At 38.9% G+C, this 18,568-nt stretch overlaps 2 protein-coding genes across 4 annotated transcripts in view; both read left to right on the forward strand.

Moving 5' to 3' along the window:
• Nucleotides 1–6,466, forward strand: part of Ube2g1 (ubiquitin conjugating enzyme E2 G1) — a 97,999-nt gene extending 91,533 nt beyond the window's left edge. The window contains exon 6 of the mRNA XM_076870658.1: nucleotides 3,410–6,466. The gene's annotated coding sequence lies outside the window, so the exon portion shown is untranslated. The remainder of the gene's footprint in view (nucleotides 1–3,409) is intronic.
• Nucleotides 6,467–9,956: 3,490 nt separating this feature from the next.
• Nucleotides 9,957–18,568, forward strand: part of Ankfy1 (ankyrin repeat and FYVE domain containing 1) — a 91,686-nt gene continuing 83,074 nt past the window's right edge. For 2 of the 3 annotated variants that reach the window (XM_076870979.1, XM_076870980.1), the window contains exon 1: nucleotides 10,137–10,208. In XM_076870979.1, the coding sequence (XP_076727094.1) occupies nucleotides 10,151–10,208 (58 nt within the window). In that variant the 5' untranslated portion in view covers nucleotides 10,137–10,150. Of the gene's footprint in view, nucleotides 9,975–10,136; nucleotides 10,209–18,568 lie in introns of those variants that run through there. The other variant, XM_076870981.1, reaches the window with a different exon arrangement.

Genomic DNA, 18,568 nt, shown 5'->3' on the forward strand with positions numbered 1-18,568 from the left:
TTTGAACATGTGTATGTATATTGTCAATATACCATATATTCTATGCTTTTTTATTTAATGTTGTCTTTTAAGGTTTTGCAAGCTCAATAATATGCATCTGCTTCTTTGCTGATGGTTGCGTAGTATTAAAAAGTAAGGTTTATATCTTGAAAGAGAAGATTTATATCTTTTTTTTAAATATTATTTTTTTAGTTGTATATGGGCACAATATCTTTATTTATCTTTATGTGGTGCTGAGGATTGAACCTAGGGCCTCACACATGCTAGGTGAGCGCTCTACCACTGAGCCACAACCCTAACCCAAGATTTTTATCTTTTTTTTTTAAATGTATTTTTAGTTGTTGATGGACCTTTATTTTATTAACTTATTTACATTTACATGTGGTGCTGAGAATCAAACCCAGTGCCTCACACACATGAGGCAAGCAAGCACTCAATCACTGAACCACAACCCCAACCCAAGATATTTATATCTTAAAATGAGAGATAACATGAACAGGCAATTATGAATGAGTTCATTTCAGTTTTTGTTAATTTGTGTTTGTTAATCACCTACTATTTGTAAAGGCACTGTTCTCTTGGAGAAGCAGAAGATGTAGAATACTATAGATACATTTCCTGGCTGAAAAAAGAAATATTTGTTTAGCCAGATAGACCAGCAATTATAAAACAAACAAGGCCGGGTCTGGTGGCACACACCTGTAATCCCAGCAGCTTGGGAGACTGAGGCAGGAGGATTGTGAGTTCAATGCCAGCCTTAGCAATGGCAAGGTGTACTAAGCAACTCAGTGAGACCCTGTCTCTAATAAAATACAAAATAGAGCTGGGGATGTGGCTCAGTGGTCCAGTGCCCCTGACTTCAATACCCACCCTGAGTTCAAACAAATAAACAAAAGTAAAATTAAATCACATTAAGACCTAGAGTAGAATTGTAGAGTGTTGCTTTGAGAAGTTCACACATGACTGTCTATTGGATAGTTAGAAGTAGGGCTGCTAGTGACATTGGAAGTTTCCTGACTAGAAATAAAGTTCCATTTGGTGTTGAACTTTATTTCTATTGTATTATATCCAAGGACAACATCTTGAACTATATCCATTTTTAGGGGACAAGAAGAAGAGACAGAGACAGAAACATGTAGATTGGCTTGGTCACAAGAACTCGGCAGGAAGCAGTTGTGTGTGGTCACCAGTGTCATGTTGGAAAAGAATTCAGTTTGGGGGAAAAGTCAGTGGAAAGTAGTGCAAGATGGATTGGAACTTTTGGGAGCACTTATGTGAAGTGTAGCAGGGCAGACTTCATTGATGGTAACCATTTTCCTCATGGATTGTTTTCACTGGAGTGATTAAGATTTTTGGAACACTTCCTTCAAGTGAGAAATTACTTTTATTATTGTCTTTAATATCAACAAGAGAATAGGGAGGCTCAGAAGGGGCTGGCAAATTTTGAGGCTGACCTCAGCAACTTAATGAGATCCTGTGTCAAAGTAAAATAGGGCTGGAAATGTAGCGCAGTGGTAGAGCCACTTTTGGACTCAAATTACTAGTACCATAAAAATAAAACAAAACATGAGAAAAAGCTGGGTTGCCTGATTTTAGGTGTTTAGTGATTTTCAATGGTCTGTCCTCTTTGAGGTATTTTCTGAAGTATTTTCATTTAAAACCTCACTTAGAAGCAGTTTTTAAATGATTCTCTTGTGGCCCTGAAATTTTTCATTGTTTATATCTGGGGGGAGTGATTACCAAATATACAAATGTACAAACTCCATACCCAGTTCTCTATCAGCTTTGGGAGATTTATTGGCGAGGGATTAATTTGGGCATCATATAGACTTTGGAAAAAAAACATAGTAACATTACCTAAAAATATAATTCCTATTTCATAGCATTGCCTTTTGAGTTTCATTCAGTATATGCTTTTGTATTGTCTAATAAATGATATGTATATGTATGTGTGCAGATGTTAAAAATCAATTCTAGTCAGGGTAATAAATATATTCATATTTGTGCACTTTCATGCTGGGATGTGGGTCATTTTCGTTTATTGGTACAACCCTTTTGTAAAGAAATACAGCCATAGGTCTACCTTTTCGGATCTATCTTAGAGAGGTTCTCTATATTATGGAAAACAGGCATATGCTGGGCCACAGATTGCCTCACAGCTTCCTTCCTTCCCCAAAAGAGCTTTTAGTATGGTTGGCTTTGGGTGATTTTAAGAAATTTACTTGGGGCTTTAGAGGACACATCATGAACATACATGGTGTGAGTTAAATTTTGCCATTGCTCTTAAAGCTTCTCTGTCAAGAGTTTAAAATTATATCACTTGAATTCCCAGGAATTTTCTGTTTGAATTTGCCCCAGGTGGAGGTTTCTGAGAACAGCTGTTCTCTTCCCTTCAATCTCTGACCCCACCTTTAAATTAAAAAACACCTAAATATAATAAAGGGTCAGAAAGGTCCTGTTATTAAGTGTCCCTTTTAAAACTCAAATCCAGTTTTCTCCTAACTTTTTTTTGGAATAGGAAACTATCATTTATTAGCTGTGTGACCTTGCCTTATTTTTCTCTATAAAGTGGAGGGAACTTCTTTATGTAATGATTGTGAACATTATCTGAGATGAGTTTTTAAAGCACTTATCACACTGTTTGGCACATTTTAAACACTTGATAAGGTAGAAGTATTTTTTTTTTTAATTTAGATGAGTTCTTGACCTCAAATCTAATTTAGGTCATGAGACCAGCAATTATAAAACAATTAGAACTATCATTGGGATGGAGGGGTTTGTTGGTGGCTCCATAAAGAAATAGGTTTGAACTGATCCTAAAGAATTAACTTTAGCAAGTTGAGAAGTATGGCAGTATTGTTTCTCTGTACATCCTCAAGTATTTCTAAATTTCCAAATTACTTGACACTTAACTAATCCTTCTTGTGATTCTAGATAGAATTTGAAAGACTTGGAATATGGAAAGACTAAATTATTCCTGTCCCATGTGACAGCCACTAGCCACATGTGTCTGTTGAACACTAGAAATAGGTTCATGTGTAGTATGGTAGAAGAATTGAATCTTAAATTTTACTTAATACTAATTTAAATTCAAAATTAAATAGTTACATGGATAGTGGATACTGTAATGGATAATCACAACAGTGAGGGCTGTGGCTGTGGCTGTGACTGTGGCTCAGCGATAGAGCACTCATCTCACATGTGTGGGGCCCTGGGGTCGATCCTCAGCACCACATAAATAAAGTAAAGGTATTGTGCCCACCTACAACTGAAAAAATATTTTTTAAAAAATCACAACAGTGAGCTTAAAATAAGAGTTTGTTGCCAAGGTAAAGAATAAAAATTTCTAGTCAGTTAATAATTTGGTAATTTATAACATCATTATATAATGTTGTTTGTTTTCTTTTAGGTCTTCAATTGAGAAACATGGCACTGTTTTTCCTGCACTCTACCCACCTATTGCTGGACTTCTGTTGTAACAAGTTGGCAAAACACTGGCTGGAACTGGGCTGCAATAAAACATGCCAGTTATCAATGCTGACAAGAGCCTAACAAGTGCCAACTTACAGATGATTACGCATTTTGAATTCTAATGAACTGTTTTAACCTTCAGGAAGAATTGTAAAGACGTGTACATAGCACAACATGATCCGGATAATATATATACTGTTCATGTACATCCACAAATACACCTTGTACCAAATAATGCTTTCTTGTAGTAGAATAAGAATCGTGTAAATTCTAAAAAGATTTTAGCAGGTTTTCTTTCCCTATTCATTGTTTCTTATCAGTTTAAAAAGACTCCTTAAAGCATGTCAGATGAAAAACAATTAGGATTAAAAGTTTCCATTTAATTTCCTTTAAACCATTGAGGCTTCATTAACCCTTGTCACTTACTAAACTTTCGTATCTTCTTTGTTTTGACAGTCCCCTTTGCTTTTATCTCTTCTATCTGCCAGAAAGTTCTCAGATGATTTAGTTCAAATACTGAAATACTTAATAAGCAATTACTTGATTTTTAATGATGACTTCAGAGGAGTGGTCATCACTAGGTGCTTTGTCTTTTTGTATTCTAGTTGCACCCATCTCTTGGATTGGATGTAGCAATAACATTTTCTGGCTGTTGAGAGCTCTTGAACCTAGACATTATCCCAAGAACTTTAAAAAAAAAAAAAAAGTTGGTTCTAAATTCAACTTACTGAAATTGACCCCAAATAATACAAAATTCTGATTTGGTTTTATTTTTGCCCTTCAGTTGACTTAATGTTAAGTTTGGATAAATAAAGCATGCACAACTACAAGCTTTTTACTTCTTGGTTTGCTATTAAGAATGCTATTTGCCCTTATATCCTCCTTAATCCTTCATATTTCTTTGTCTCTATTCTTCAATACTAGAGATTTTTCCTCACCTATTGTACAAAGAAATTGCGATGTATATTTTCATGTAATTTGATTTTGGAATTCTGTCACCTTATGTAGTGAGTTCTTCCAAAATATAATTTTTTTCCAATAATTGTCAAGTTGTTGGCTTTTATTGTATTGAATGAAGGTTATAATACTGAATGCCAGAGAAGTGCAGTTTAGAAAACTCTCAGGTTGATTCCTTATGCAAACAAACTTAATACTTGAAAATCACATGGCCATGGCAGTGTAAAAGTATTGGGTTTTATCTGGATTCTTACGTGAGTCTAAAAGTATTTCAGAGGTAAATGCTTTGCTATTTTGACATACAGATTCTGTCACTGACATAGCACACTTGGATTTAATTATGAGCATAAGTATATTTCATATCATAAAATTTTCTGAACTTTAGCAATTGGTGAAATGAGCATGTGCACTGACAGTCCTAGGCTTCTCTCTATTGTGAGGTTGAGAGTGAGAAGCAATCTTTGGCATATAAGGGATAGAACTTGAGACAGTACCAGATCGGGTATGGCGTACGACTGCGAGAATCAGTGAGAACTGGTGCATCCCTCCTCTGTGGGGTTTGGAGAAATGCTTTGGCAGAAGAGAGAAAGGAATCCTGTCAATAATGTAGACCTCTACCAGTTTGTCAGTTTTTTTTTTTTTTTTTAAAGCAGAGGTAAAATGGTTACAGATGTAGTCCCAGTGAAGAGTGATTTTTATAAATCCCAGTCTGTTCTTCATTCAAGTATTATAGAAACCCATAAATATTATTAAAAACCATTACATGTTCAGTGACTATAAAAATTGATTTGATTCATTGGAGCCCAATTTTCTTCAAGAACTTAATGACTTTTGTCTTTCCCAGAGACTTTGTAAAAATTGTTGCCCCAAAGTGCTAGCTAGACTGCACTCCTACTAGGGACTTTGAATGCAATCTCCTTCACTCTTAAGTCAGAAATCGTCCACATAGTGGTTGCTTGTGGAGTTAGAATTTTGTCTTATTGCTATAATCCACTAGCAATCTGTTGAGTTAAAACCTGGGATTTGACTGCTTAATAAGTAGCAAATGACCTAGTAACTCAGGGACAACTGTTTCTGAACAAAACTTTAAGTGCCACTTTAATGCAGTTATGTTGGTATGACTGGGTGGTTTTTTAGGGCTGGACGTAGGGGAATAGGAGAGGCAGGAGCGAGTGCCTCTCTTCCTCATACTCGTTCCAACTATGTCCCCTCACCATACTACAAACTGAAACACAGGCCTTGATAGATGGAGGATTCCTTTTCCTCTGTCAGAGATGTCATCTGTGCCTTTCCCAGTGTTCATCTGACCTTGAATTTAAATGCTTCTACATTTGATATCTAAATCACTCAGGTGACACTGAACTAGGTGGCTTTTGTCCCACCAGTGCCTCATCATTAGTGTGAGGTGATTCTTCTCTGCTTTAGGAAAAGGACCCCCCCTCAACCCCCAACTTTGTGCCAACCATTAATATCTGCATAGTCCTTTGGGTGTAGAACTGTTGGCTCTTACTAAATTTATTCCAAGTTTTTTGAGAAACTTGTAGATTTTAGTCTGTGTTCATAACAGAAAAGATGATCTCAGTGGCTTTCTGGACTCTTGAGTTTAAAAATCCATATGCGGTTGATTTTCTTGTCATTGTAAGGTAAATATATTTGTGAGGTCATTCCACTGGTTCTGTGATCACTTGGATGTCATAGTATCTTTAATGGCCTTCATTCCCAGTTGTGAAATTTTATTTTATATGCTCGCTCACCCTTTACAAATCTGCCCACCTCGGGTTGTGATGCCTGTGTATCTTTGCCCATCTGGTCTCTAGTTGGTGGAATTGCCTTTTTTGTACTGCCACTTCTCAGCATCTTTGAAATTTGACATAATATTGCTTCATTCCAGTTTTTTTTTTTTTTTTAGTTCTGTAATTTGTTGATTGTATTTAACTATGTGAGTTCTGTTGTGATGTTTACTGTATTGTAAAGCACCTCAATCATGTGATGGGTGCTCTATAAATCAATAAATGATGACTTAGAGGCTGTATCATGAGCTATTTTGGTCTTAAAAGGATCCTCCAAAGTAATGGTTTCCCATGAGGAAAGAGGTTCAGATTAATTTGCCAATATTGTAGAGCAAATAAGTTAGATAGCAGGGATTCAGTTCCATGACATTCTTTATATACTGAGTGCTGTTAATTCTCATTTACAGGTGAGAAAACTAGAGCTTAAGAACACTGACTTCTGGGGCTGGGGGTTGTGGCTCAGTGGTAGAGCACTTGCCTAGTACACGTGAGACACTGGGTTCCAGAACTCGGCACCACAGAAAATATAAATAAAGTTATGTCCATCTACAACTAAAAATATTAAAAAAAAAATTGACTTCTAAGGTCACACAGAGTATGTGTATTGAGGCTGGTACTTGGGCCTAGTTCATTGGACATGGATCTAGAGATTTCCTCCTCTTCCCCTTCTGCCATGTCACACTGCCTCCCCCATGTTCCTTGCCTAAGACAAACCCACACAAAGTTCCTTTTAATCTGATAGCAAAACTTGAACTGGGTCTAAAATAAACCATGTTCCAATGCGCAGATTTTTCAAAATTTTTTCAGAATTTTTCTATATTTCAGCTTTTATTATTGTAGCTTAGGGCTACCCAAGTTGGGTGTTTGTAGTTCACCAAGTACTATAATACTTTATTAAATTCTCTAGCTCAAATAGGTTTACACTAAGCCATTTCTTTTTCTTTTTTTTAAATATTTTTAACTGTACACGGACACAGTACCTTTATTTTTATGTGGTGCTGAGGATTGAACCCAGTGCCTCAATGTGCTAGGTAAGTGCTCTGCCATTGAGTCACAACCTTCTCTGATAGAGGGCTCCTTGAAGGTAGTTTGTGATGAAGAGGTAGTAAAATCCCTGGATTGCTTGCTTAAATCCCACTAATGAGTTCTAGTTTGGTTTTAGGTATCTAGTCCAGGAACACTCTGAAAGGGTACATTGTTTTTTATTCTACATGTGTGCGGTGTTAAGTGAAAGAAGTCCTGGTTTTCACCAAATTATCAAAGGGGGGATCATGACTCTGCAAATCATTAAGAACCTTGAATTCGAGTCCAATATCCTCATGAAACTGATGGGGAATCTGAGATGCAGAATAAAGATTGCAGGGACTTACCTGTCATCAACACAGCAAGTGAATTGCAAAGCCAAACGTGAACTTAGTTTTCCTGACTCCCAGTGTAGCTCTGGGTGATTAACACCTCAGCAAACATTTGAGCATCTGCTATGTATTGGACCTTAAGCTGGTACCAGTGAGGTACCAGCTAAGATAAGTCTTATGATACAACACTCCCCAAATATTTTAGGATTCTCAGGACAGATGAGGGTGCTTCTAGCCACAGGAGGCTGGCTTGCCTGGTTAACCCTGAAATCCCCCAAAGCTCATCATTTGGTACACCTATTAACCAATCTCAACAGAAATCTTTGGGTTCTCAGATCTCCATTAAGTCTGGCAAGGTATTCCCCTGACGACCTTGTCTAAGTGCTGCTCCTGCCCAGGCTTTCTTAGTTTCCTGCCACAATTGGAACATGAATTTCTTTGTTTTGTTTATTTTTATGTGGTGCTGAGGATCAAACCCAGGCCTCACACATGCGAGACAAGTGCTCTACCACTGAGCCATAACCCCAGCCCTTAGAACATTAATTTCTAAGCATTCAATTCCCCTTTCCCTTGCATACTCCATGTGTCTTATCAGTCAGAATCCACTCCTCTTCCTCAAAATTTCAACCCTTGACCCCATAATTCCATGACCTTTCTCTACTCCATTTCACTTCCTACTAAATCTTTAACCTTGGCAGCACCTAAAACTTGCCCAATTTTGAATCCTTTCTCTGGTTCTGACAGCCTCATCCTGTTCCCATATTTCAACATCTCCTATTCAGCTGTCCTCCAAGGCTACTACTTCCCCTACATAAATTCTTCATTGAGTTAAAAAAATTTTTTTTCAGTGTTGGAGAATCAAACCCAGGGCCTAAGCAAACACACCCAAGTTAAAAAAAATTTTTGAAGGGTCTTATATGCACTCCATGGCCTTGCCTGTTTTTTTTTTTTTTTTTAGTTTCCTAGTGCTATTCAACTGATGAACTACTTTGCCACTTTGATCATGGGGCTCTAACAACTTTTTTTTTTTTTTTCAGTTATTGGACTTAAATTATAGAGTTGCCCCTAGCCAGTCTACATGCCATATTTGATGACCTGGGCTGTAGTCTCATAGGACTCTATTTATTCTTAAAAAAATTTATTAGTTTTTGATGGATTTTTATTTATTTGCTTATATGTAGTGCTGAGAATTAAACCAAGTGCTTCACACATGCTAGGCAAGCGCTCTACCACTGAGCCACAACCCCTGCCCCTCAATTTATTTTTTTGACAATAAAATCCCAAGCCCTGGCAAATATTATCATTTGAATTCTTTGCTTCTCCGCCAGAATCCCAGCAGCTTGGGAAGCAGAGGCAGGAGAATCTCGAGTTCAAAGCCAGCCTCAGCAATTTAGCGAGGTGCTAAGCAACTCAGTGAGAGCCAGTCTCTAATAATAAATACGAAATAGGGGAGCTGGGGTTCTGGCTCAGCGGTAGAGCGCTCTCCTAGCACATGCGAGGCCCTGGGTTTGATCCTCAGCACCCCATAAAAATAAAGATATTGTGTCCAACTACAACTAAAAAATAAATATTAAAAAAATACAAAATAGGGCTAGGGATGTGGTTCAGTGATCTAGTGCCCCTGAGTTCAACCCCTGGTACCCTCCCCTCCCCCAAATATGAATTCTTTGCTTCCGCAGCCAGGTAGCTGAGTTCAAGAAAATAGTGACCCATCTACACATACATGAGCTTGAACCTGGCCTTCCAATGTCTCAGCGTCCTCTTCCAAATTTTCTTCACCCTTCTCAGGTCTCCTTGACTAAAAACTTCAGGCATGAAACTGATGTCCTCAAATCATTTTCTTGAAATCTCTTTCCCCTACACGTCTATCTGCTTGCATATTCCCCCTTAAAGCATGTTGTTTCCTGATGTCTTAGGAGAATCATAGGCGACCTACTTTCCGCTAGTTTCAATTTAATCCCTTCTCCCGGAGTTCTGTTTCTAATGCTGAGCATCCCACCCACCATGGGACCCTAGAACCGTCATTATGTTAAATTCCCTCTGAAGCTCTTTCCTCCCAGTCTTTCACAAGCCTACGTAAAGACCAACCAAGTCCTTTTCACAATCCCTTTCCCCAACCTTTCACAGGCAAGCATCTCCAGCGAGTGTCCTGTTAAGGGCGTGGAATACGACAGAGCCCAGACAGCGCCTGGTAAGCCCTAGCTTCGAAAGCATCCAGTGAAGAGATAAGGGTCTCCCGCGGTGCTCAACTGGCTACCCGCTCTACTTCTCACTCACGCCTCTTTCCTACTCAACTCCTCCCTTTGCCGCGCCCCCGCCAGTTCTCGCGAGACTTCTTGCCTCCGTTCCTCACGCACTTCTCGCGAGACTGCAGGCAGGGCCGGGCCCGACATGGCGGAAGGTAGGGGTTTTGTGGAGCCTCACGGGAAGGCGCGGAACTGGTGGGACGCTGCTCGCCGGGCGGGGCAGCCCTGGGAGGGGATGGCCGGGCGGGATCCGTGGGGCACCGCGGTCTTGCGAGCCTTCCTTTCCAGCCCCCCCTGGGCTTCTCTGGCCGGGGTCCTGAGCACTGTTCCTATGGCAACGCCCCTCCCGCCGTGTGACCCTGCGGGACCGTGGCGGGCTGCAGAGCCAGGTTGGGATGACGGGTGTGGGGACTGAGGGCAGCCGCCGGGATCCCGAAGGCCCGTAGGGGAGGCTGCTTGCATTGCTTGCGGTGTCGGTACGGCGGGGGAAGTGACCCTTTGCTCAGGAAATCGAAACTGCTGTCCTGGCACGTCTTGCATCCGGAAGGGTTGCATCCCTCTCCTGCGCAAGGGCTTGGAACTCTTCTTGTGATGAGGAGTGGGCGGGGAGGGGCAGTCAGGGCTGCAACTGGCCCACGCTCCAAAAGGGCGCGCCCTGTCGTTCTGGGCTTGGAAGCACGCGCGGCGTGTGGTCCTGTTTAGATTCTTTTCCCGGGCTTACAGATGGGGACACAGGGGCGGGGTTTGCTTGGTAAGGGAATTGACCAAGGTCACAGTGCTCCAAGAAGTGTGCTAAAGCCAGACCTGGACTCCTTTGCTTTCAGTCCAGTTCCTCTTTTCTTGCTCTCTGTTTATGACATTGCAGGTAAAGGCAGTCTCTCAGATTCTGCCTCCCTAGTGTAGATCTTTCATTGTTGAAGTCTTATTGTGCGGGTTGGGGGAGGGAGGGCCTAGTGATGGGGATTTACCTGCCAGGGGCTATACAGCTACACGGTTGGATCTGGCCCATGTGCTTTTCCTATCTAGCCATTATTGGAGAAAAAGTCTCCTTGTTTGACTTAACATTTATTGTATGACTGCCAGTGTGCTGGGTCAAGACCTGCCCTGTTGATTTTGAGCTAAGCTTTAAATGAACCCATCATTTCTTGGATCTTAGATTTGGGGTAGCACATGACAATTTGTGGGTTTTTCTTATTTGGATTAGATTTAAGAGTAATCTTGTGAGGGAAGCTGATAAGTGTATTATTGGCTCTTTATGGATAAAGGAATTGAGGCCAAAGTTAAGGAGGTAGCTGGGCCTGGGCCCAGTTTTTTTTTTTTTTTTTTAACAGTTTTTAGGTGGACACAATATCTTTATTTTAATTTAATTTTATTTTATGTGGTGCTGAGGATCGAACCCAGTGCCTCACGCGTGCTACCCGAGTGCTGTACCTCTGAGCCACAACCCCAGCCCAGGACCCAGTTTTTATCTTTGATTTTGCTATCACATTAGACCCTCTGGAGGGGAAACTTCAGGTGAATACAGTCTGAAAGCAGAGGGACAGAAAGAAAACCAAGGCATTTCGTGAAGCTAGGTTTTGGGAAATTCATAGAATGTTGTTTTACCTGAGGCAGACAGCAAAGTGGAACTTGTTGCTCAGAGTAGTGAAGTGGGATACTAAAGTCAGTATGGCATGATGTGAGGTTTAGTTTAGTGCTTTTATAGTAGGAAGGGCAGTTAACTGTTTTGGGAATACTTTTTTTTGGAGGGGGTTCCAGAGATTGAACTCAGGGGCACTGGACCACTGAGCCATATCCCCAGCCCTGTTTTGTATTTTATTTAGAGACAGGTTTCACTGAGTTGCTTAGTACCTCCCCATTGTTGAGGCTGGCTTTGGACTTGAGATCCTCCTGTCTCAGCCTCCCACCCTGCTGGAGGCTGTGCCCTGCTTGTTTTGGAAATTCTTTGATAAGGAAAAATTGAGGAAGGCATTCTGAGCCAGTCAACTCATTAATTGAAGGTGCTTGCTATGCAAAGAGAGGAAAGATTAGTTAGGAAATGTATGTAGGGTGTTGCTTATTTAACTTGCTGTTCTTCTATGTGCCCAGCATGCCTTTACTTCTGTTTTGTCCTTGCAATCTCTTTGGCCTGGGACAGTCTTCCTTCATTTCTTCACATAGCTGACCAACTTTTATTCAGTCAGGTATCTGTTTAGTTGTCATCTCATTAGAGAGCTGCCCTCACTGGAATATAAACCCTATCAGGGCAGAAACTTTTCCTGTTTCCTGCTCTATTTTCCAGTGTAGAATCATCCCTGTAGTTGAAAGCATGTGTGATTTTTTTTTTTTTTTTTTTTTTTGAGCATCATTTACTGATTATCAAGAGAGTTGCCTGGGAATTGGGGTTGTAGCTCAGTGGTTTAGCATGTGCTTTGCATGTGCTTGGTTTGATCCCTCCGGGCCGTGAAAAGAAAAGACTAGAAAAGAATGTTGCCTGAGTATATCCTTGGTCTTTTTATCTAGTAAGCTGATTGGCTTAACTTTTATTGTGCTCTGAAAAACTTCAGTCTTCTAGGAGTTTTGTAACCTAGTTTTCATCCAGCCCATTTTAGTCTTAGCAATCAAAGTGTAGTGCTTAAGAGTTCCGACTCTACTTGGATGTAGGTTTGAATCTTAGATGAACTAAGCTGTGGTGATAGGCAAGCCAATTAATTGTTCTCAGTCTCAGTTTTCTTGACTTGAGGATAATCATAGGTAGCTGTGAGGATCAAAGGAAATAGTGCATGATATAAAGAACACTTTTGGCACAGTGCTTTATGTTTGACCCTGGCATGCGTCTTTCTCTTAGTCTCCTCTTAAATGCTATCTGATTCTCTGCCTCAGTAAAATAAAAATGAAAATTGGAGGAAAGAAAAAGTGATAATTGAAAAAAAATTTTATTAAATAGTAAGTTGATCCTGGACTTTTATTAATGGAATTTGATGGCAGTTCAAGTTCCAAGATGAAGGCATTCCTTATTCTGGGCATTAACTTGCCAGTATGGTAGCCATTAGCTATGTTGTTATAGTTTGAATCTAAAAATGTCTCCAAAAGAGCTCATGTGTTAGGTAATGTAACAGTGTTTAGAGGTGAAATGATTGGATAATGTGAACTGTAACCTCATCAGTGGATTAATCCATTTGATGGATTAATAATTCAAATGGACTACTGGGTGGAAACTGTAGGCAGGTGAGGTGTGGCTGGAGGAAGCAGGTCACTGGAGGCATGGCTTAGACTATATCTGTTCCTGGTCTGTTCCTCCCTCCTACTTTATCTCACTCTCTTTCTGTTTCTTCTCCTTTCCCATCCTTCCTGGTTGTCATGAACTGAGCAACTTTCTTCTTCCAGAACCCTTCTGCCATAATGTTCTACCTCACCTCAGGGCCTAGAGCAATGAAGTTGGCCAGCCAGGGGCTGATACTTCTGAAACTGAGCCCAAGATAAACTTTTCCTTCTTTAAGTTGTTCTTGTCCCATGTTTTTGTCACAGCGATGAAAAGCTGACTACCACACACACACATATATCCTGAATTTAAAATTAAACATTTAGTTCCTAGTTGTACTAGTCTCCTTTCAAGTGTTCAACAGCCATGTGGGTAGTGGTTTCCTAACTGGACAGTGCAGATTTTTGAAACTTGCATCATTATACAGAGTGCTGTTAGCACTGTTCCAGAAAACCATTCATCAGTATGGGCTGGTAAAAATGGGGAGAGAAGAAACTTTGCTCTATTTCCATTTTTGAAATTTATATATTCATTTATGTTTTCATTCATTCAACAAATATCCCAGGCCATTGATAATTACATATAGTCTACAGACCTCTCAAGAACTGTTTCTTTTATATCATTCCCTTCTTTTCTCCACCTTTCCATTCTTTCATTTCTGTTACAAGCTGTGGCTGTTAGCTTTCTCCTTGGGAATATTTTCATAAAGAAACAAAGTTTATGTGTTTATTGCAGTGTCTGTGAATGTGTCAGAATAAAGCTACTGAATCATGCTGAGATATGCAGAGTAGTCTGTAGGTAATTTGAGACATTATCATTGTTTACATGCATAAAATGAGAAATTGCTGTGCTCTGACTCTCCTGTTGAATCTGAGTAGACCATAGAACCTACTGTGGTATTCGTTGAACTCTACCTAGTAAGGTGCTGTAGGGAGGAGAATGAGATAAGCATGCAGTGAGTTGGAGAATGCTGCAATACAGTAGTTAAAAAAGAATAACCCGATTTAAAGTGTACTTAAAGGGAACTCCAAAGTCTGGGTTTTTTTTTTTTGTTTGTTTGTTTTTTAATGTATGAGAAACTGTATCATAAGGTGAAAAATGCCCAGAAGTTACTTTGAAAACTCAGAATAGGAAGTGACTTAAAGTGTGTTTTGGTTGGTCTGTGTTTCAGGAGATAGTATTTAATCTGGACTTTGAAAAATAGTCCTTTTAGAGGGGTTGGGGGCTATAGCTTAATGATCAAATACTTACCTAGAATACCAAGGACCTGAGTTCAATCCCCAGTACTGATTAAAAGAAAAGAAAAGGAACAATAGTTCTCTTTTGACATGGGAACATGAGAGTGGGCAAGGGTCAATACTCAGTGGGTGTAGCAGTGGAATATGAGGTTAGAAAACTATATTAAGGGTCAGACTATGATGGACCTAGGTTGAGTATTTGGGTTTTAATCTGTGGGTCAGAGGGTGATACTACTGGTAGATATCAGACAATGTAGTGACAACTAGAATTTTCTGAGGCATGTTTAAATGACTGCAATATATAAGATGTGTTACGTAACGTAACAGTGTTACATTATAGGATAGTTTGGTAGGAAGGGAAGCTTGAGAGGCAACTATAGCAATTGATGATGAGTCATTTGGTAAGAGGCATTGGGGCTGGTAAAAACTGATAAGAGAAAGAGACTATAGGAGACATAAAAGGACTTTTTGAAACGAAGGACATTTGAAACCTGCTTGAATGTTGGCAGGAAAGAGTTTTTAAAGATGTCTTAAGGGTTCGAGGTCTGGATGGCTCAGATAATGGTAGGACTGGTAATATGAAGAGGAAGAACAGATTTGAGAACAAATATCTTTATTATTATTATTATTATTATTATTATTATTATTGTAGTTGGACACAACTACAATAATATATTTATTTATTTATTTTTATGCAGTGCTGAGGATTGGACCCAGTGCCTCGCATATGCTAGGTGAGTGCTCTACTGTAGAGCCACAACCCCAAACCAGAGGAAAAATATCTTTACCTCATTTTTGCACACAATTCTGGACCAATATACCTGTAGGAGGTGATGTCTAGTAGGTGATTGGAAGTGTTTCCAGGCTAACATGAATTTAAGGTGGGAATGAGCTAATCAGATCATATGCATTGAGCATCTTTTGTGAAACTAGACTTACCAGTGTTGTTCAGTGTGAGGTTTTGGAAGGTGTATAAGTCATGGTACTAACTTGAACATAAAGACAGACAAGACAGTTGAATTACATTCAGGAAAAATGTATTTTATTCTTCGTGCAATCTACTATGTTTGGGATGACAAAATGACCAAGTAGCAGTCTTGACTTTAATGGAAATTCCAGAACAGAAGGGAAGGAAAAATTTCTCAAATAAGTATGCATATTGTGCTTTGTAGTTACTGAGTTTTTTCTCTGTTGATGATTAATGGTACTCCCATCAGCCAGGCTTTCAAGCCAATAACCTGGAGGTCATCCCTGACTTTTCCCACCTCTGCAGTCATGGCCAAATCTTGTGGTTTCTGTACAGCTCTCACATTTGTTCTTTCATTAATTCCATTAATTCAGACACTGTTATTCCATTAATTCAGACAAGTGGTTCTTAGCCTGGAAAACCTTGCACATTAGAATCACCTAGGGAGTTTTGAAAAACCCAGATTTATGCATCTCTCAGTTTCAGAGAAGATCAACATATTCCACAAAACATTTGTTTTTCAAACTGAATCAATATTGAATAAAAATATGGTTTTACTGAATTAGTTTTTTAAAAATAACTATGACAGTTCATATAGTGCCATCTTTCCTCCCAAGAAATCCTCAGTAGTAACTTTTATCTGTGGCTAGAATAAAAAAATTTTTAAAAATATTTATTTTTTTTAGTTGTAGTTGACACAGTGCCTTTTATTTATTTATTTATTTTTTATGTGGTGCTGAGGATTGAACCGAAGGCCTCACACGTGCTAGATGAGCGCTCTACCGCTGAGTACAACCCCAGCCTTGGAATAAAAAATTTTAAAAGCAAACTTTGATTAAACAATGGGTTTTGGACTTTGTCAAAGCATCCACATTAATGACAATTATAATTGCTTGATTTTTTAAAGGGTAGAATACCGAAATATGAATTCTCTATTAGTGCTATCCCATCTTTTTTTTTTTTTTTTTTTTTTTTTTTTAACTGAGTAATGAACCTTGGGGTGCTTTACCATTGAACTACATCCCCAGCCCTATTTTAAAGAAAAAAAAATTTTTTTTAGTTGTAGTTGGACACAATACCTTTGTTTTTATTTATTTATTTTTATATGGTGCTGAGGATTGAACCCAAGGCCTCATACGTGCTAGGCGAGTGCTCTACCCCTGAGCCACAACCCCAGTGCCCCCCCACCCCCACCCCAGCCCTAATTTTTATTTATTTGTTTCAATTTTTGAGTCAGGATCTCAGTAAGTTCCCCAGGCTGGCCTTGAACTCGCCATTCTCCTGCTTCAGTCTCCCCTTCTGGGATTTTAGGCATGTGCTATCAAGCCCAGCAGCACCAGCATACTTTAAATTCTGTTTGAACTTTTTTTTTTTTTTTTAAATGAAGGGAGGATTTAGAGTGGCTGGAGTACTATGACCCTTCCTATCCCTTGCACTGTCTTCTAGATGGTATTACTATCTTCTTTACTTTCTTCTTCCCTTCCTCTTTTCATTAAGGTGTAATGCAAGTTTACATTCTTAGTAAATATGTCATTTGTTTTCTTAGTCTCTATTGAACAGATTTTCTATATTTATCAATCCTGATTAATGACTATTCAGTTATTACATTGAAAGGAAAATTCCATCTGCATCCTCACAGGTTTAGAAAAGTAGTAGTGGTAGCAATTCACTAGTAAGGAGCTTTTCTATTCTGATGTAGACAAGAAAGATAATATGTTCTGGGAAGGCGATATTTTAATGAAATACCATATATGGAAGATCCTAATGTATTTCTGAAAAAAATTATTCTTGTAATTCTCAAAATGGAATTTTAACATCTTTACAGTAATTTCTCTTTTATCTAATTGATATAATTAACCAGAATGGGAATAAAGTAATTCAACATTACAGAATTATGCAAAAAACAAATGAACAAACAAAAATCCCTCTCTAAATCACTGCTAAAATTGTGGCTAGAATATAGGTGTGTAGAGAAAGGAAATGTTAGGGTTTTGTTTTAATGTAAAAAGACTTTTAGCTGGGCTTAGTGGCATGTGCCTATAGTCCCATCTACTCCGGAGCCTGACATAGTAAAATTGATTGTGCCCTTGGGTTCAGGACCAGTGTGGACAATATAGTGAGGCCCTGTGTGAGTAAGCTAGGGCAGTTACTTCTATTCCTACAAAGGGCTGTCACTTTAAAATATTTTCTATACTACAAATTTTTGGTTTTTAAGGATAGTTATGTTAGTTTCCTATGGCTGCTATAATACATTTCTACAAACTGGTAGCTTAAAACCGTAGAAATGTATTATGTCCCTGATTCTGGAGGACAGAAATCAGTATTATCAGTCCAAAATCAAGGTGTCACTAGGACCATATTTCTTCTGGAGACCAAGAAACAATGTTTCTTGATTCTTCCGGCTTCTGGTAGCTGCTGGCAGTCCTTGGTTTGTGCAACTCCAGTCTTCAGGGCCTCTCTTCAAATCTTTTTGTATGTCTTCACATGACTTTCTCCTTTTATGTGTCAAATCTCCCTCTGCATGTCTTTGTAGGGATATAAGTAATTGCATTTAGAGCCTACTCAGATAATCCAGGATTATCTTCTATTTCAAGATTATTTTTCTTGTGGTGCATGTGCATGTGCTCTACCACTGAACTGCATCCTCCGGCAGCCTCCACCAAACAATATAAGATAATACAGGTTCCAGAAATTATGATGTATATCTCTGATCAGATGGAGTATTTTTTAATTTACCACAATGAGCAGTGTCATATAATTTTACCTATTAAGTTAAAAGATTTCTGAAATGCTGTGTTCAGTTTCTGAGTGCTTGAGGACCATGCCTCAAAGTTCATGGTACTGCTGATAAGATGAATAATACTGGTTCTGTGCTTTAACTTCAGGAAACTTACTTTTGTGGGCAGTGGAGAACAACTTAAGTTGTTTGGTTGAGCTATGTTTTAGGAAGATTAATGATGACATATGGAATAAAAGAGCAAAAGGATGAGATTGGTGACTGCCTACAAGTGTGTGAATGATACTAAGGCCTCAAGGAATGTTGGCGTTATGGTGTTCAGATCAGCAAGTCAGAAAAATGTCAACATCCATCCCAGAGGAAGGAGTTTATTTGGTGAAATTCATCAGTTTTAACTGTTGGATGACAAATTTTTATAGTCATGTAATGGCTACAATGATAGAAGATTTCTATCACCCTAAAAAATTTCCTTGAATTAATTTGTAGTCAGTCCCATTATCTGAGCTGGCAACCACTTATCTGCTTTCTGTCCATATAGTTTATCTGTTCTTCAATTTCAAATGGAA

This window comes from Callospermophilus lateralis, chromosome 11 (assembly GCF_048772815.1).
Source record: "Callospermophilus lateralis isolate mCalLat2 chromosome 11, mCalLat2.hap1, whole genome shotgun sequence".
NCBI classification, from domain to species: Eukaryota; Metazoa; Chordata; class Mammalia; order Rodentia; family Sciuridae; genus Callospermophilus; species Callospermophilus lateralis.